General features: G+C 43.4%; 1 protein-coding gene across 1 annotated transcript; it reads right to left on the minus strand.

Annotated features, from left to right (window-relative positions):
- Window positions 1-2,169: 2,169 nt before the first annotated feature.
- On the minus strand, window positions 2,170-7,469 carry LOC132834809 (beta-1,3-galactosyl-O-glycosyl-glycoprotein beta-1,6-N-acetylglucosaminyltransferase 3-like). The gene is made up of 2 exons (XM_060853857.1): window positions 6,551-7,469; window positions 2,170-5,029 (listed from the first exon to the last, which is right to left on the minus strand). Exons 1-2 carry the CDS (start codon window positions 7,331-7,333, stop codon window positions 4,499-4,501), a joined length of 1,314 nt encoding a protein of 437 aa, XP_060709840.1. The 5' UTR covers window positions 7,334-7,469; the 3' UTR covers window positions 2,170-4,498.
- Window positions 7,470-20,692: the final 13,223 nt, after the last annotated feature.

A 20,692-nucleotide genomic window follows, 5' to 3' on the forward strand; every position in this document is an offset into this window, starting at 1 on the left:
TAAGCATAAATAAATAAAGACTTATAGAATCGAAAAACTATATATACAAAAACTACTCTATCGTACCTATAAACAATTATTACTACCAAAAAACTACAAAGAAAACCAACAATAAAACCTTGAATGGAAAACTCTTCCCCTGCCCACAAGGGGCACTCACCCTATCCATCCCCTCCTTCAGAGCTTTTTCAAACCCAGAGTGTGCCCCAGTCTTAGGCCAGAAAAGAAACAAGGAGATGATCCTTAAATCAACAGAAGAAAGGACAGTCAGGATGAGCACTCCACCTATCCCTGGCTTCATGTCACCCCTAATTGTGACTAAAAGAGAACCAGAACAAACAAAATAAAGGGGAGAGACAACAACGATCATCCACAAAATTTCCCATCAGAAAATCCAGCTATTAAAAAAAGGAACAACTTATTCCGAAGTCTTTTCCCCCCTTTCCCAAAAGGAAATTATTAGAGAGAAAGAAAGGAATAAAAAAAGGAAGGGAAAACATAGAAAAGAGACCAAACATTAACTGTATTCTTCAGGCCAATCCATCTGTTTTAAAGTATCCACAAAGTTTTTAGCTTTATTTAGATTACTTACAGTGTGGAAACAGGCCCTTCAGCCCAACAAGTCCACACCGACCCACCGAAACGCAACCCACCCTTACCCCTAAGCATGACCAATTCACCTGGCCCGCACATCTTTGGACTGTGGGAGGAAACCCACGCAGACACGGGGAGAACGTGCAAACTCCACAATCAGTCACCTGAGCCAGGAATTGAACCCAGGTCTCAGGTGCTGTGAGGCAGCAGTGCTAACCACTGTGCCACCGTGCTGCCCACAGTGAGTCAAATGTATAAACTGAGTCCTCGTGACTGAAATGAAATACTGTGGGGCATCTCATGGAATACTGGATGCCCAGGTTCTTCAGCCTCATTTTAACTTCATTGAAGGACTTCCTCTTTTGAATTACAGCTGCAGAGAAATCCTGGAAAAACATGATTTTTGATCCCTTGTACAGCAGTGCCTGTGGATCTTTTCTCAGGGATCTGGAAGCTTCTATGCCGTTTTGCTTGTCCTTATATGAATGGAAGTGCATTAGGACCGATCAGGAGTGCTGCACTGGGCCTGACCTGTGCACTATAACCTGATAAGCCCTTTCAATCTGAAGCCTGCTGGACTCGACATGAAAGCCCAAAACCTTTATCAGCCAGCTTTTGAAGAAGCTGACTGGCTGCTCACCTTCAGGGAGCCCGACAATTCAGAGATTTATCCTCCAACCTCGACTTTCGAGGTTGTCGATATGGTCTTGCAAGGCCTGCATCTCTCGCCCCAGCTCCTGGATCCGACTGGATGAGGACTCCATCGCAGCTTCTGGGGCCTTAGTTTGACCCTCCACTTCCTCCAGCCTCTCCCCGAGGCCCTGGATCTCCTGTTCATGCTTCTGCAGCATGGATGCGATAGGTTGGACCTGGGCACGAATCTCCCCACAGATCTCCTCAATCCAGCCGCAACTTTCAAGGTAAGTCTCTCCATCGCCGTAGCCAATTCCTGTGAGTCTGTCAGGTCCCCGGGGGGTTCAGGAGAGGCTGCTGTTGCTGCCATCTCTGGTGTGGTAGGTGCTGCAGGGGAGTGTCCTCCCTGCTGCTGTTTGCTTGCTCCTTTTCCTTTTGGCATCCTTCCCATTCCAAAATATTAAGAAGTATGTGTTCTGTAAGGGTTTAAACTAATAATTTCACCACATACGTTGGCCAGAGATGGCAAAAAACACCAGTATGGCTTGGCTGTTAGGCAGAGCTGTCCACAGCAGTCCTACAAAATCACTGCAATCTTGCCGAGTCCACAAAAACATTTTTTATTGGCCTGAACTGCATAAGGATGTGTTTGAATTTTGCTGGACATGTCACACATGTCAGGTGATTGGAAAAGCTCAGACAGTGATAAAACTTACACGCTTAATACCCATTCCTGCATTTCATGAACATTTATGAGAGACTTAATTGATTTCCCCCTCCTCAGACACAAACGTTCCAATCAATATTTATTGACCTTGAGTTTGGTGTTATTGTTTCAATATTTCAAAATTTATGTTGCAAGTAATTTATCTGAGATGATTGTGTATTAATCATAACTCCTTAATGTTTTTGGAAAAAAACATGAGGACAAAAATACTAGACTATTCAGAAAAAGTTTATTATTACAACCATTCAGTTTGAAAATTAAACATGACAGGATGAGAGAACATACTTGCCAGCACATTGATGAAGGAAGACGGAGCTGTTTGGTGATGAAAAAAAAGGACTGAAGTAACTGTTTTGTTGAATTTTGTTCATGCTCAGAGCTAATACAAGGTATCTGTCATGCTGAGTAGTAATAATGTGACAGGAAAGACTTTATAAATGAAATGTGGATGGTTTTTTTAAGGGGAGAAGGCATGATGATACTGTGCATTTAAGAGAGCTATCTGTGCTGTTTCTCTTGCGATGGGGTATTGCCACAGTGGTAATGTTTCCTTCAGACAGGCAGTTCGTAAACAGTTTTAAATTCTCCCTGAATGTTTTTTAAGTCGGATAAAGAAGCAGACTCAGGAGGGCTTCAAGTTTTGTGTTCGGTTAGTGAGAAAGTTTCTACTGGCTGCTGGAGCTAAAAGCTGAAGTTCTCTGCTTCCTCTTAAATGTTAAAAGAAGCAGGTTGTTTCTTTCAGTATTTCATTCTTTTGGTCTGAAGAGTGACAGCTCATGAGAGTCATAACTGTTTTGCTGAATTGCATGTTTGCCAAAGGATGTGATTATGGGATGCTGCCTATATTGGAAAAGTTAGTGGTTAAATAATAGTTTATCTTGTTAAATATTTCAATACAGTTATGCCAGTTCTTCTTTTTGTTGTATTTTAACTGTGTTATCAGAATAAAGTGTGTTTTGATACATTGGTGGACCAAACAAATTGTACACAGCACCTTACACTTGTGTTATATAAAAAAAATAAAAGTTAGGATTTAGGCTATTTACATAATATACTTTGGGAGAGTCTGGTCGAGTCCATAACACGAATGCAAATCTTCTTGGACAAATGATACAGGTGGTAGCTGTTCATAGAACATGCCCTGAGATGCATTATGGGGATAATCAGATAGATAAGAATGAAAAACAAAATCATTTCTAAAGTAAAGGTGTGTTGATTCATGTTAAAGACAGAACTGGGGTGAGGAAAGGGACAAGGCGAGCAAACAATCAATAATTATTTTACAAAAATTAATATGACTTTGGTAAGAACTATTTCGGTGCTGTAGCAGGTGTAGAAGTGATGTCTGAGGAATTCAAGCAGGGAGTTATTGTGGAGTTTGCACGTTCTCCCCGTGTCTGCATGGGTTTCCTCCGGGTGCTCCGGTTTCCTCCCACAGTCCAAAGATGTGTGGGTTAGGTGAATTGGCCATGCTAAATTGCCCGTAGTGTTAGGTAAGGGGTAAATGTAGGGGTATTGGTGGGTTGCGCTTCGGCGGGTCGGTGTGGACTTGTTGGGCCGAAGGGCCTGTTTCCACACTGTAAGTAATCTAATCTAATTTGGGAAACAATGAACTAGAAGGGACTTTGAGCAGTGTGGAGGTTTTAAAATAAATGGTCCATGAGACTTGAGTACAGATAGTTGAGGTTTGGCTTAATTGACCTTGTTGAAAGGTTTGAGGATGAGGGTTACAGTCATAGAGATGTACAGCATGGAAACAAACCCATTGGTTGAACCCGTCCAAGCCAACCACATATCCTAACTATTTCTTCTTGTACAGGAATCCAAAGGTAGGCAGAATTACTCCTGAATTAGAGGTAGGTTGCTGGGGAATGGTATCAGAAAGCACTTGTTCACAGAACAGATGGTGAAAATGTGAATTGACTCATTCACAAAGCAGAGATAAGAAATAACAATTAAAATTTTCAAGGTTGAGAGTTTCGATTTTTAGTGTTTGATCAGTTGAGATCAAGAGGCAATAAAGATCAAAGATCACAGATCACAGCTGGATGAATGGAATTGAGGTCCTGATTAACTGTGACATAACAATGGAATAGCCTTCACATTTTCATCAAACCCCAGTATTCAGCAAATAAATTTGAACATGGTTTTCCTTTTATATGATCAAAATCTCCCATTTTCCTCCACATGAAAAGTGAACTGTGGAAAGTCATTGAAAACCGAATAAAGATACAAGTTTAATTACTAAAAGGTTACATTAATGCAGAGAGTGATCAGCACTTAGAATATACTCTGAGTAGAGTGGAGGAGAAAATATTGGAATCATGAGAGAAAAAGCAGGATATTGCAGAGGGGAGAAGGCAAAATGTGCAGTGATTCTGGATGGATGAAATATTTCAAAGATTATCTTCTGACAAGTATTGATACAATTAATTAAGGAGCTTTGGACTACCTCATCTGGTTGTTGGAGGATGTTAAATGGCATCATGTGACATTATGAAGAATCAACAAAAGTGGAAAATTAGAATGAACTAAAATGCAATTTTACATCAAACCAGTTCTATAAATTGCTTTATATCTCAAATGTTCCTCCAAGCACTCAACAGCTGTGTTATCTACTTCAGGATCAAATTTGTTGGCAAAGAGGTGATGTTGTTGCAGGATCCAGTGAAGGTCACCAGAACCGTAGATGCACACTGCACGACGATGTGTTCCTGTGCACTTGGGATAAGGGGCGCCTTTGGTTATATCCCCCTCCATGTAGGACCACTTCACCATGCGGGCAATGGCTCTCATATCTGACATATGATACTTGCTATTGTAGGGGTTGGAGCCTGGGACAGTAGGAATCCTCTGCAGAGTAGCCCAAACATGCTCATCGGGACTATATGTATCTTCTGCCCACTTCAGAAATTTCCGGATTTCACGAGATTCAAGTATATGATTCACAAATTCCCTTGAAGCCACAAAGTATGCATTTCCAGTGAACATAGGAGTACTTATTGGAGGTGAGGCCTTCTTCTCCTCAGTTCTGCTTATTTGATTTTTAACTTCATGATGAAACAGCCACCGCTCCTGTAATTTAAGAAAAGTACATTCAGGCAGAGAGATTGGAATTGGCCAGGATGCCATTACATAGGCAGAGAGGAATACAATTATTTCAACTGTGGAGTTTGCACGTTCTCCCCGTGTCTGCGTGGGTTTCCTCCGGGTGCTCCGGTTTCCTCCCACAGTCCAAAGATGTGCGGGTCAGGTGAATTGGCCATGCTAAATTGCCCGTAGTGTTAGGTAAGGGGTAAATGTAGGGGTATGGGTGGGTTGCGCTTCGGCGGGTCGGTGTGGACTTGTTGGGCCGAAGGGCCTGTTTCCACACTGTAAGTAATCTAATCTAAATGAAACCTGATTAACTAAAGTGAAAGCATTTGCAGGACTAGCTGATTTGCTGTTGCACAGAGCTGACACAATCACTATTTTATGATTGTATAATTTTAATGCTCAAAAAGGGACAAAGTCAAATTAAATTAACGTAAAATGGGCTTCTCATTTGTTGTCACCAGTTTTACCCAGGAGCACAATGTCAAAATCTAACCTCTTTGACGAATATCATTATGTAAAATGGTTTAAGGCCCAGCAATTCCAGTCAGTCAGCATTCCTGATTACCTGCAGCACCTGTGAGCTCGCTTTTTGTGTTTGTGCATAAATATCCACAAGTCCCTATGTGTTCAGCTTTCTGTACATTTTCTCCATTTAAATAATACTCTGTTCATGAGTGTGGTGCTTCGGAAAGCAGAGCAGGTCTGGCCGCATCCAAAGAACAGGAAAATCGACTTTTCGAGCAAAAGCCCTTCATTGGATTGCGCACATTCCTGATGAAGGGCTTTTGTCCCAATGTTCCTGCTCCTCTGATGCTGCCTGACCTGCTCTGCTTTCCGTGCACCACACCCTTGGCTCGAACCTCCAGCATCTGCCGAGCTGACTTTCGCCTAATCCTCCGTTCCTTTGTTCCCGTTCCAAAATGAAAATTGCACATTTTCCCACATTCTCCTCCATTTGTTAACTTTTTGCTCACTTGCTTAACCTATCACTATATCTCTATAAGCTGTATCCATCGGATAATTTGCCTTCCCACCAACCCTTGTGTCACCTGTAAATCGTGCAGCCCTTACTCACGTCCTCCGCCCTCTTCCTCCAAACCAAACTCTTCACTAATTTCTACTCTCCTGTTTTATCCGATCTCATCCTCGAGAAGGACCTGTTTTTGGATGATAGACTTATTGTTGGAATGATGCTGGGCTGGACCTAAGCCTCCCTATGTTGTTGACATTATGCCTCAGGAGAAAATATCCAATGGAGGATGCGTTTCTATGTGTTGGTAATCTTTTGGGACTGCAGCACCCAGGCCGAAACTTCAATAATACAGTAGTAATGGGCATTTTTAGGTGAAACGAAAAAATATATTCGTAATCGTTTGAGGTTGAACAACGCACAGTGATTTTGTAATGTGTTTGAAAGAGATGAGAGCAATGATTAATGTGCCGCTTCAGCCTTTCATTTGGCTGAAATCGGAGACCAATTTGAGCAAATCGGCGACCTACCCGTTTGGATGCTGAGGGCACTTCGGATTCCATGCTGTTTTTCCCATTCAGGACAATGAGGTTTCTGACAATCTCTGCGTTGGTTTTAAGGGGGAAGTCCATTCCGCACAGGTTAATGAAATATCTCCAGCGGACTGGGTTCTGGAGCAGCTCTTCCATACAGTTCAGGTCAGCTTGGACCCGCGACCAAGACGCGTAGATTACATTCTCCAACTTGCTGGCAACGAAAACATTAGGGAAACAAGAGGCAATAGCTCTCACAGCGAGTTGAAAACTGTCTGCTGCTTTCCGATCTACGTGGATACAGTACACGTTTTGCGGAGTATAAATGGTCCGGAGCAGTTTTTCAAACATCTCGATGTTCTGATGAATTACAATGGAATAGGCAATGGGGAAATTCTTCTCTTCCCTGCTCAATGCGAAGTTAAGGTACTTGCGCTTCCTTATAAATGCAGCACAGTCCCGTGTCATATTCAAATAATGATTTTCAGTCAAAGGCGTCTTACGACGTGTAACATCAATGGAATTTAAAAGAGCCTTTTCAACAGCAGTCTGATCTCCTCTAATAATTTGCGAACAAATCGACTGTTGAGCAGACAGATTTAGAGTTTTGTAAAAGATATCCAAGCACCGTCTGTTACCCACATCTATGGAATTTTCCCAAATTCCCTGCATCATATCTTCCTCACAGGATTGAAAATTCCCAGTAAGTAGAAATAAAAGTCCCACCAGTGCAGTCCCTATGGTTAAAAGCCACTTTCTGCGACACCCGATCAATCTCATTTTTTCTACTGGATGTTCAAAAACCCAATCTTTTCAACCCGTCTCACTGAATAATTATCCTGCATATTTCTTCAACTGACATCGATTGTGTAAGCAATTTGAATCATACCTCAACCATAAAGTATAAATCTTTTAATCCTCATTGGTTCGTCATTCATTTTAACAAACAATTCTAAATTGAACCACACCTCAACCATACAATTATACTATTCAATCTTTCGGTCCAGTTGAGAACATTTCAGTTATGAATGATCAGGTGAACCGTCATGACATTATAGTGCCATGGGAGTGACCCTTGCTCTGACCCAGGTGGGCTGGGTACAAGACCCTCCTGCTTCAGAGGTGTGTCATAACATGACTGAACATGTTGATTGGAAAGTATCTTAAAGTTTGAAGTGAATCATATAACGAACCACACTTCTGCAGAAATATTGGTGTTACACCACAGAGGTGTTACAACATAAAAGGAAGTCATTCAGCCAATAATACATACACTAATTGTTGTGAAACTAATTAAAAATACCACTGTATGCAAAACACTATGCTGTAAATACCAAGCATCAGTGGACATTAGAAACCGAGTTAACAATTCAAAACTTTTCATCAGAATCTGAGTATTGATCAAGACCCCAGTGACAAAATCCCTTGCATTTTCAACACCGCCTTGGGATCTTTTCAGTTCACCTTAGAAAACAGACAGGATATCTCCCCTGAGAGAGATGTCCATGATCCGACAGTCCCTGAAAGCTTCAAGAGAAAAGATACACAAGATCTTCTTTGATAGGGTGTGCATTTGTTGCCTTCTCAGAGGAAGACACACAGTGTGGACAAAGTCAATATGTTGCAACAAATGTAGAAAAAGCAGTTTAAAGGAATTATCCCTGTCTTGAAGAAATAAGATGCAATCTCAATCAATAATTATGTAATTTTGTAAGGTCTACGTGCTAATGTAAAATTCTTAATGTCCACACACTGGTGCATACACACCTTGTTCTCCTGAACTACTAATCTTTCCTGTTGTCTACACTTCATACTCAGACTCATTCAGAAGGGTTACCTCACCACCTGCATCATCATTAGCTTTCAGCCATTTCCATCATACTCAATCCCTCCCTTTCCCTCAAAGAGGGAAGGATTGTCCCATTACAAGGCTGAGAGGACCAAGACTGGGGCTGGGTGGGTGAAGGGAGGCCCTGGGCATCAGACTGCAGAAAATCTCTGTCAGGAAAAGAACATAACAGCTCATGTGGGATGGACACATCTTCTTGGGCAACCAATTTGGTAAGTTTCATTATGTTGTGAAGCTCTTCCATTATCATGAATGCCCACTCATTTTTAATCTGCGCAAGATTTTATCACACTTCAACAATAAATTTTCTCTCTTCCCCTATGGAGACACTAATGGAATCCAATGGACGTTCCCTAAAAGCTCCATGTCTATTCTGAGGAGTAAGCCATTGAAATCTCAGAGGATGCATTGGCAAGACTGGTGAGTACATAAGTAATACATCTCCATGGTTGGTTGAGGGGGAACCACCCTTCAGATATGGCGTCCTTGAGACCCTGTGGAAAAAGGATCTGTTGTGCTTTTCCCTGAGCAGACTGTCAAAGTGATTTGGCACAATGTGTCATAGCTAGAACCTTTCAACAAACAACAAGACATCACTTGACAGGTGGTGAGAGGGACACTGTCTGTGAGATCCCTCATTTATGCGCAGACTCTCTGTGACATTGCATGCTGCTCTGTAAGCAGCTGCAGGGGAGAGGAGGAAGGGGCAGAGACTGTCACACATCTTTTTCTGGAATGCGCCTTTGCAAAAGACATCTGGAGAGAGATGCAGTTTTTGTTGAGGTTCGCCCAAGCAGCTCATGATGCAGGACTCTGTGCTGTATGGGCTGATCCCCAGAATGCGCGTTGAGACAAATATTGACTATGCTCACAGGACCATCAGGTTGGTGATCATGCTCTTTGGTCTGCCTGAAACATGTTGGTCTTTCAGAGCAAGGTGTCAATCTCAACCAAGTGTTGCAAACTGTCAATGCCAAGGTCCAGGATTATGTGTTGAGGGATGCACTAATGCTTGGCACAGCTGCCACCAAGGCACAGTGGGGAAAAATCATTGTTTAAGGTCTTTCTGTCAAATGTGATGATGCTGCTCCTTAAGCAAGGTTATGTTGTCCTTGGTGTTTTCAAAAGGGTAATGAAGGCAGAGAGGTTACAGTATGTCTGGAAATATCTACTTGACAATGCTTTTAAGTCTTTCACTGTCCAATGAAAGGGGAGTGGCCAGTTCTCCCAATTCAGGGTATGGTTTGGTTTGGCTTTAGGAAGCAGTCTGTTTCAAGGCTACTGGGCAAAGAAACAGATCCATACTGATCCCGAATCTTTCTCTCTCTCTGACATCTCTTCTTTCAGAACCTATTTTACCTATTTTTGCCAAGGAGATGTTTATGGGCATGTTGCAAGTATTTCAAACAGTATCATTAAGGTGCGATAGAGTCGATTGGGTTTCACATAGGTTATGTTGTTCTAATATCAGTTCTTTTTTGTTCGTGTTTCATTTAGTAGTCTGTAAATAAATTCTGTTTTGTTTAAAACTGAGTGGTTGGGCCAGCTGCATCATTCCTGGAATATCCACTGTACACGTGCTTAAAACAACTGGAAAAGTTAGGGTCTGGGCTGTTTTGAGGGGGTCTGGGTCTGGGCTGGACAATAACAGATGGAGTTCTTGCAGGATTTGTTGTTTAGTCCTGGTTTAGGATTAGCATTGCTGAACTCAAAGACAGCGAGTGGTCGGTGCTTTTGTTTTTTGTTCTGGGCTTTGAATTCAGTTGGTCTAAACAGTGCTTGGTGTAGTAATGGCACTTTCAGTCATGAAGAGTTTTCTGGGGATGGCAGAAATGACTTAGAAAAGGTGAATAAGGACAAGCTGTTGACAATCTGGACAATCTGGAATTAGAACTACCTCCTTCCATAAAGAAAGGAGAGATATTTACAGCAATAGCTCAGCATTTAAATTTTCTGGAAATGCCATCAGAATCTTTAGACATGGTTGAAATTCAGTCCAAAATTATGCAGCTTGATTTAGAGGAAAGCTGAAAATGTGTTGCTGGAAAAGCGCAGCAGGTCAGGCAGCATCCAAGGAGCAGGAGAATCGATGTTTCGGGCATGAGGAAAGTGTGCCAAGCAGGTTAAGATAAAAGGTAGGGAGGAGGGACTTGGGGGAGGGGCGTTGGAAATGCGATAGGTGGAAGGAGGTTAAGGTGAGGGTGATAGGGTGAGGGTGATAGGCCGGAGTGGGGGTGGGGGCGGAGAGGTCAGGAAGAAGATTGTAGGTTAGGAAGGTGGTGCTGAGTTCGAGGGTTGGGACTGAGACAAGGAGGGGGGAGGGGAAATGAGGAAACTGGAGAAATCTGAGTTCATCCCTTGTGGTTGGAGGCTTCCTAGGTGGAAGATGAGGCACTCTTCCTCCAGCTGTCATGTTGCTATGGTCTGGCGATGGAGGAGTCCAAGGACCTGCATATCCTTGTTGGGGTGGGAGGGGGAGTTGAAGTGTTGAGCCACGGGGTGGTTGGGTTGGTTGGTCCAGGTGTCCCAGAGGTGTTCTCTGAAACGTTCCGCAAGTAGGCGGCCTGTCTCCCCAATATAGCAGAGGCCACATTGGGTGCAGCGGATGCAGTAAATGATGTGTGTGGAGGCGCAGGTGAATTTGTGGCGGATATGGAAGGATCCCTTGGGGCCTTGGAGGGAAGTAAAGGGGGAGGTGTGGGCACAAGTTTTGCATTTCTTGTGGTTGCAGGGGAAGGTGCCGGGAGTGGAGGTTGGGTTGGTGGGGGGTGTGGACCTGACGAGGGAGTCACGGAGGGAGTGGTCTTTTTAGATTACTTACAGTGTGGAAACAGGCCCTTCGGCCCAACAAGTCCACACCGACCCGCCGAAGCGCAACCCACCGATACCCCTACATATACCCCTTACCTAACACTACGGGCAATTTAGCATGGCCAATTCACCTGACCCGCACACCTTTGGACTGTGGGAGGAAACCGGAGCACCCGGAGGAAACCCACGCAGACACGGGGAGAATGTGCAAACTCCACACAGTCAGTCGCCTGAGGCGGGAATTGAACCCAGGTCCCTGGCGCTGTGAGGCAGCAGTGCTAACCACTGTGCCACCGTGCCACCGTCTTTTTGGGAACGCTGATAGGGGAGGGGAGGGAAATATATCCCTGGTGGTGGAGTCTGTTTGGAGGTGGTGGAAATGACGGATGATATAAAGGTTGAGGCGGTTAATGTCATGGCGGCAGTTGGCTATGAAGAGATCGAGGGCAGGTAAGAGGCCAGCACGGGGTGTCCAGGTGGATGGGGTGTGTTGGAGGCGGGAGAAGGGGTCGTCAGAGGGTGGGCGAGAATTCTGGTTGAAGAAGTAGGCGCGGAAGTGAAGACGGTGGAAGAATTGTTCGATGTCTCGCTGTGTGTTGAACTCGTTAATCCGAGAGCGTAGGGGAATGAAGGTGAGGCCTCTGTCGAGGACTGATCTTTCATCCTCAGAGAGGGGTAGTTCTGGAGGGATGGTGAAAACACGGCAGGGCTGAGAGCTAGGAGCTAGGACCTGGTGTGGGCTGGAGCTGGGAGTGGGGGCGGGAATGGGGCGGGGACGGAGATCGGGGCGGGGGTGGGGTTCGGCGTGCGAACGGAGATTGGCGTGGGGGTGGGGTTAGGCGTGGTGACGGAGATTGGCGTGGGGGCGGAGACACATGCGGTGTGGTGGTCGTTGTGCAGGTAAGTGATGTCACTGGGGGCAGAAGTGGCTGCAGCGACAGCAACCCGGGGGCGGAAGTGGCTGTGGTGACGACTGAAATGGTGTTGTTCCCGATAGCCGTGCACCCCACGGAGGCTGCGAATCTGTTGGCGATGGTCTTCCTGGCAATTGTGGAGGCAGTTGTCTGGGCGGCGATCGCGGAGGCTGCAAGGTCGGTGAGGGCGGAAGTGACGTCATGGTTCGCGGAGGCGGTTGCTGCCGCAGGCACTCCGCATGGTTAATGGCGCCCGAGTGATTTTGGAGTCCGATGGAAGATTCTGGAACAGTTGAGGAACCCAGAGTGTGGGGGTAAGTACATGAAAGTTTTTGGTACTGACTGTCTTTAATTTCCGATATGGCTAGGAAGAACTATTTGTTTAGTGTATGGATTCTTCTGTGGATGAAGAACAGTAGAGGTCCTTTGCAGGTCTGTGAGAGTGTTTGTCCTGAGCTGGGGTAGGTCTAATTGCAGGGAACGTAAGTGGCGGCGCATGGCTGCAAGTGTGGAGCAGAGGATCCGGAGGGAGGTCTGTTGCTGGAGTCTTCGGATTTGTTGTAGGTACTGGTTGTCCTGGTTGTCCTCCCTGATTTAGAGGAAAGACAAGGAAAGGGCAAGAGAAATTGAAACTGTTTGAATTATGATTAGAAACAGAGGAAGGGGACTTGGCAAGATGGTGGCGATTCTGTAGAACTGCTGTGGACAGCTCTGCCTGACAGCCAGGGCAAATTGGTGTTTTTTGCTATCCCTGGCCAACTTATGAGGAGGAATTGGTAGGTTAAAACCTTACAGAACACATATTTGTTAATATTTGGGAGTGGGAAGGATGTCAAAAGCAAAGGGAGCAAGCAAACAGACGCAGGGAGGACACTGTCCTGCAGCACCAGGCACACCCAGAGGCACACCCAGAGGCCACAGGAGCTGCCTCTCCCAAAACCCCGGGGTGGGGCCTGACAGATTCACAGGAATTGATGGTGGCGATGACGAGACTCACTTTGAAGGTTGTGGCTATGATTGAGGAGATCCATGAGGAGACCTGTGCCCAGGTCCAACTAATCATGTCCATGCTGCAGAAGCATGAACAGGAGCTCAAGGGCCTTGGGGAGTGGCTGGAGGAGGTGGAGGGTCCACCCAAGGCTTCAGAAGTGGCAATCAAGTCCTCATCCGGTCGGATCCAGGTACTGGAGCGGGAGTGTGGGCCTTCTGAGAACAAGTTAATGACCTTGAAAATCGATGTCAGAAGACATATCTTCAGTTGTCGGGCTCCTGGAGGGTGAAGAAGGTCGGCAGCTAGTCAGCTTCCTTGAAAGCTGGCTGCTGCAGTTCCTGGCCCTTCAAATCAAGTCCATCTGGCTGCAGATTGAAAGGGCGTATCCGATTGCAGTGCACAGGTCTGGGGTGGTATAGCACCCCTGCCCGGTCCTAGTGCACTTCCACACATAGGAGAACAAGCAAAAAGTGATGGAAGCCTCCAGATCATTGGGAAAGGACACATTGGCACTGCTGCACAAGGGGTCAAAAATCATGTTCTTCCAGGATTTCTCAGCAGCTGTAATTCGAAAAAGGAAGTCCTTCGATGTAGTTAAAAAGAGGCTGAGGAATCTGGGTATCCAGTACGCATGGGGTACCCGGCTGTGTTCCACTTCAGCCACAAAGACTCAGTTTATATGTTTGAGTCAGCTGATAAAGCTAAGAAGTTTGTAGACCTTTAAAATAGACCAACTGGTTTAATGTTCATCCTCTTCCTTCTTTCCCTGTTTTATCCCTTTCTCTGCCATCTGTTTTCTTTCTCTTTCCCTAATAATTTTAAAATAAAATCTTGGAAAATGTTGTTCCTGTTATATTTTTATAACTGGATTTTATCATGGGAAATTTTGTGCCTGTTCTTTGTTGTCTCCCTTTTTTTTTGTTCTCTTTCCTTTTTAGTTACAGTTAGGGGGTGACTTGGAGCCGAAGATGGGCAGTGTGCTTATCCTGACTTTGGATGTTTTTGTTGACTTAGGAATCATCTCTTTGTTTAGTTTTTTTTTGCCTAAGGCTGGGCACAGTCCAAGTTTGAAGCAGCTGTGAAGGAGGAGATGAGTAGGGTGAGTGCCCCTGATAGGCGGGGGAGGGGGAGGGGGGATGGGGGAGTCTCCCTTTCAACGTTTTATAGTTGGTTTTCTTTATAGTTTTTTTGGTAGCAATAATTGTTTATAGTTATGAGAGAGTAGTTTTTGTGTGCACAATTCTGTGACTCTAAGAGTCTTTATTTACTTGTGCTCGACGCTTTGTAAGCAGGGTTCTCTCTCCCAGTGGTTCAAGAGTCTCTGAAAGGAGATCTGGCTGAGTGTCTTGTGAAAGGGTGCACCTGGAACAACAAAAGAAGTCATTCGCCTATTAAAAGGAAAGAAGTGTTTTCTATCCTTAAGAGGGAAAGGGTTGCTATCGCTGTTGCAGGAAACCCATCTTGATGATGGGAAACACCTGAAGCTACAACAGGGGGGTTATGATCGGGTATTCTTTTCATCCTTTACTACTAAAAGTCTAGAAGTGGCTGTACTTAACCAGAAAAATCGTCCATTCACATCGTTAGAGCAGGTGAAAGATGAGCAGGGCGGTTTGTGATATTTAAGGCCCTGATACATGGGGAGGAATATGGCATTTTAAATATCTATTGTCCTCCGGCGCATCCCCTCAATTTTTGGTTAGTGCCTTTTCTAAGTTGAATGCTTTTGGAACACGGCACATTATTATAGGCAGGGGGGGGGGGATTTTAATTGTCTTTTGGATCAGACAGTGGACAGGATGCCTAGTGGGCCCCAACTATTTCTTCGTAGACCAAGCAAGTGACTGACCTATGTGAGAAGTTGGGGCTGGTGGATATTTGGAGGTGTCTACACCCTACCGGCAGGGACTTCACCGTTTTTTCAAACCCACATAAATGTCACGTGAAAATTGATCTTTTTAGGCTCCCTCGACCTTTCTGGATTTGATTATGCATTGTAAAATTGGGAACAGAGCTATCTTTGATCACACAGCAGTATATTTGGAGGTTAAGGCCAATAGTGAGGGGCTAGATTTGTGGCACTGGTATCTGGATCCTTTTGTCCTGAAGGATTCCAAATTTGTAGAATACTTTTCGAAGAAGTTTAAGGAGTTCTTGACTATCAACTCAGGCATGGCCAGTAATCCGACTATGCTATCGGACACAGCTAAGGCCTTTGCTCGGGGATAACTAACTTTGCTCACTTGCTTGACAGTATTAGGCAAGATCTCCAGAGATGGGAGGGTCTTCCAATTTCATGGTTGGGCCGAATAGCCCTCAATAAGATGAATGTTCTTCCTGATTTGCTTTATCCCATGCATATGTTCCGTATAATGTTTCCCAGGTCAACGTTGCAGAAACTTTTGGGTTGGTTTACTTCCTTGTCTGGCATCATGGGCCGCCCCTCTTCAGACTTACTAAATTGCAGTTGTCTCAACGATGGGGAGGAGTTGATTTCCCACGCATCAGGAGGTATCAATTGAGTTCCCTACTGGCCTTTGTGTTTGGTTGGGCAGGTAATGATCCGAGCTCAATATGTCTGGATATGGACGCCTCCCAGGCAAAGTGCCCTCTTATTAACCTGTTGTTCATAGATAAGATGAGGACAGTTATGGACCACTGCTGGGACCCCATTTGCATATATTTTAGGGTAATATATTCTGTATTAAAGGGTAGGATAGTAGTTAGTAGACAGTAGTTGTATTGTAATTTATGTTTTTCTTTATTTATTATTTGTTATATTTTCAGTAACTTTATATTTTTGCTAAGTCAAAACTTTTTTTCTTTTTTGCTAATAAATATATTTATATAAAAAAGCAGAGAAAAGACAAAAAGAATGAATCGCATTAGCAGAACAAAAAGAAAGAGAGGAAGAGAGAGAGAGAAATGGAGAAAGGAGAGAGAGGAAAGGAAGAAAAAGAAGGACTTTGAACTTCATAAATTGGCACTTAGACAGGAAAGTCAGCTTAAAAGGATAGAGATTACGGCTGAAAGTAAGCTTTGTGAGGAAGGAAGTGAGAATGAGCAAACCCATGGTAACCAAAGGTCTGGTGGGGATCTGTTTAAATATATTCAAGCATTGCCAAAATTTGATGAGAAGGATGCAGAAATCTTTTTCACCTCATTTGAGAAGGTGACTAAACAAATGAAATGGCCAGTGACCATGCGGGTTTTGTTGACCTAAACAAAACTTGTAGGTAGAGCTAGTGAGGTATTTGTAACACCCTAGTGATGTATTTGCAACAGAGGAGGTATCTGGGGCATAGGAGGAGGTGAAGAAAGCCTTTTTAGGTACATATGAGCTTGTGCCAGAAGCCTACAGACAGCGTTTCAGGAATCTAAGGAGGGACCCTGGTTAAACCTACATTGAGTTTGAAAGGATCAAACAAAGTATTTTGATAGGTAGATACAGAGGGTGGTAGGTGCCTGGAAGCGTTGCCAGCAGAGGTATTAGAGGCAGGCATGGTAGGTTCATTTAAGATGCGTCTGGACAGATGCATGAGTAGGTGAGGAGCAGAGGGATACAGATGCTTAGGAATTGGGGCAACAGATAGTAGATTTGGATCGGCTCAGGCTTGGAGGACCGAAGAGCCTGTTCCTGGGCTGTAAATTTTCTTTGTTCTAGATAAGGGCATTACAAATAGAGAAAACCTATGATGCTCTTACAGAGACAATTGTTTTGGAAGAGTTCAAAAATTCACTTCCTGAGGTAGTGGGAACACACATGGAGGAGCAGTGAGTTGAAATGGCAAGATTAGCAGCTGAAGTGGCTGGTGATTATGAGTTGGTTCACAAATTAAAGTTTGGCTTCCAACATCAATTTCAATCCATGAGAGATAGAAATTGGGGAAAAGAGGAATCCTCATGTGGTAAGGGAAAGGTAGATCTTGGCGAAGATCATGAGAAGAACTTAGCACAGAGTAAAAAGGAAACCCTTCAAAGGGAAAGAGAAGTTAAAAAGCTCTGGTATTTTCACTGAAGTAAAGTAGGCCATGTGAAATCACAGTATGGGGGTGTGGGATCGTGTTCAAATAATGACCAGAATATGTGAGTGGCAAAAAATAGTCTATTTTATTAAGCAATTATAGCACAAGTTTGAGGCAGCAGTAGAATCCTGAAATACAGTTCTTACAAAAGCCCCTTTATACACAGTTTTCACATATATTAAAATACCATTACAATGGTGTTACATTCTTTTATCTATAGTACACAAAGGTTTGAAAGGCTTTTGTCCTGGGAGACAGGAGATAGGTTAAAACATGCTCAATGCTGGCTGCTACCTCTAATGGGATTAAGAGTGTTTGTCCGGTCTGCTTGCATAAGTAGATGTTTGTCCTTTTGCATTTTAGCTTAGTAAATGTTAGTGGAAACCCTGTACCTATATGCTCTAAATCAATTAAAAATTGTACAAGTACAAGTATTTAATTAAAGAACAAAGGACATTAAACTGATTACTGCAGCTGAGTTGTGAGATTTATTCACTATTTGCTGGTATGAGTTTCATTCATTGATGCAATTTCGTGGAAGCACTGTTTGTCAGTTAGTTTGTTAAAGGAATAATAGCCCAGTTAAAAGATATTTAACAGGTGCATTCAGGTCCAGGGGATGGTTGGGAAGAAGCAATTAATATTATAATGTTTCATGGAGATTTGGTTGGGATGGTATTGTTCTGTATGCTACACTTATTCAGAGGTAAACATTGCTTGAAACAAGGGCTGATAAAGTGTGAAAATGCAATAATGTGTTTGAAAAGGTTGTTTTGATTAGAAAGAGTTGTTTTAAATTTGGTCTGTCTTATGATAGTAAAACATAATGAATGAAACAGTGTTAAAGTAAATAACAGGTTAGTAAAGGGTTATGAGTGAATAAACGGGAACACAGTATTAATGAATATAGCGAGTTCGTGAGTGAGTTAATAAAGATAATCTAAACCACAATGTCTCAAAGTGGGTTAGGAAAAACACTGGGAATCCAGGTGTAGGAAATCAGGATAAGCCAGTGAATTTTATTGGCGTGGTAATGGAAAGCACAGTGGAGGCTAAAAAGCAGAATATACAACCTGGTCATAGGTTCCAGATACTCTTAAACCATATACCTGTGAAGACAAAGTTTACGCGCATAGGCTAGGAGCAGCAGGTAAAGAGATAACAATATTAAGAGATATAGGATCCTCTCAATCTTTGATGTTTAAAGATGAGGAGATATGTATCTCTGAAGGATTATTGCCAGAAACATTGCTAGTAATGGGAATTCATGGTGAGATATGAAGTGCTCAGTTATGTAGAGTGAGGTTAGAGTGTCCAGAGAGGAGTGGAGAAGTCGTGGTAGGAGTACTAGACAAACTGGGCGAAACTGGGTACTGCAGATGCTGGAGATTAGAGTCAAGATTAGAGTGGTGCTGGAAAAGTACCCTCATTCCTGATGAAGGGCTTTGCCGGCAACATCAGTTTTCCTGCTCCTCGGATGCTGCCTCACCTGCTGTGCTTTTCCAGCACCACTCTAATCTTGAACTCGACAAAGTCTCAGTTCCAGGAATATAACTTATTCTTGCTAACAATATACTGTAGCTGGTTTACAGGTAGGCGTGCTGCCTAGGGTGGTTGAAAAGCCAGTGGAAACTCAGGCAACTGAGGTATTGCAGGACACATATCCTGGGATTTTTCCTGACTATGTGGTAACGAGGTCACAAAGTAACCAGTTGGAACAGGAGAGATCAAAGAGTGCAGATAAAAAACTTAAATGGAATTAACAGATGTCCCATTTGATCAAATGGTTGAGACAAGCCAGGAACAGGGAGGAAGTGAGGACTGCAAATGCTGGAGATCGGAGTCGAGAATGTGGTACTGGAATAGCACAGCAGGTCAGGTAGCATCCGAGGCATAAGCCCTTCATCAGTAACTCATCAGCCCATCAATCCTGATGAAGGGATTATGCCTGAAACATCGATTCTCCTGCTCTATGGCTGCTATCTGACCTGCTGTGCTATTCCAGCACCACACCCTCGACACAAACCAGGAACAGATTACTAACAAAGTTGAAATCTTTAGCTCCAGAAATTAACTGAATTACAGCAGGGAGATGAAAATTTGAAACAATTGTATCAAAAGACATCAGGGAAAAGACATCAGGGAAAAAAGAATCCAAATGCATCCCTGAATGCTATTATCTTAAGAATAATTTCTTAATAAGGAAAGTTAAAAATCACACAATACTAGGTTATAGTCTAACAGGTTTATTCGGAAGTACTAGCTTTCGGAGCACTGCTCCTTTGTCAGGTAGCCAGTGGGGCAGGATCATAAGACATAGAATTTATAGCACAAGATCACAGTGTCATACAACTCATACAATAGACAATAGGTGCAGGAGTAGGCCATTCAGCCCTTCGAGCCTGCACCGCCATTCAATATGATCATGGCTGATCATTCCTAATCAGTATCCGCTTCCTGCCTTATCTCCATAACCCTTGATTCCACTATCTTTGAGAGCTCTATCCAACTCTTTCTTAAATGAATCCAGAGATTGGGCCTCCACTGCCCTCTGGGGCAGAGCATTCCACACAGCCACCACTCTCTGGGTGAAGAAGTTTCTCCTCATCTCTGTCCTATGTTGAACAAGCCTAGATTGCTGCTAAGTCTTTCATCTTTTTGGATGGTGTTATGGACTAGGCTAGAGCACTCAAAAACATTCTTAAGCAGGCAGCCCAGACCATAACTTTGCAATTTGTTTTGTTAAGTGTACAGTGAAAATTACCTGGACGAAATTCGCTAGGTCAATTACTAAATCTTTAAAACAGACAAAACTTTATTCACAAAATTACACAATGAAACACAAAGAACAGAATAAAGAACCTGTACAGAACTCAGTCTGTCCAAACTAGACTTAATTATACTGTTCCGAATATACACAACTATACCAAAAAGCAAACTCCCTTTAAAAAAACACATGCTTGAAGAGCAGGAAGAGAGAGAGTGTGTTTCCTCACAGCTCACTGTTGAACACCTTGCCAGTTCAAGACTGAACTAAACTGCTCAGCTAGAGAGCTGACCACTCCTCTTCCATTATACAGATCACATCTAAGGCATGACCACTTTGGCCTGAAGTCTCATCTGTTTACATGTAAACAAAAGGTCTCTCAAAATCCTTTTCATCTCTGTACCAAACCAGACTGATCAGACACCGGCCTGGTTTATCACCCCTCTGAAATAAAATCAAGGACAGAGTATCCTTGAGCCAAGTAACAGCTTTTAGAAAAAAAATGGATTAGCTTTGTGACAATGGGTTGCAGGTTTTGATTCATTAATATATAAATCCCAGAACTTCTTTCAAGTCACATTCCTGAGATAACTTAAGGGGGAGAAGTTAGATTCTGTCTGTATTCCAATCTTGAGTCAGACTGGTTCTGTTTCCAAAGTAGGAATTCATAAAATGTCACATGAATTGAATGCCTACAGACTGTGTGCTTTTTGAGTAAAATAGAATTTCTTTGCAAATACAGTTTACAATTGCAAATTCACCGCATAGACTTATATGTGTAT

Source organism: Hemiscyllium ocellatum, chromosome 42, assembly GCF_020745735.1.
Source record: "Hemiscyllium ocellatum isolate sHemOce1 chromosome 42, sHemOce1.pat.X.cur, whole genome shotgun sequence".
Lineage (NCBI taxonomy): Eukaryota > Metazoa > Chordata > Chondrichthyes > Orectolobiformes > Hemiscylliidae > Hemiscyllium > Hemiscyllium ocellatum.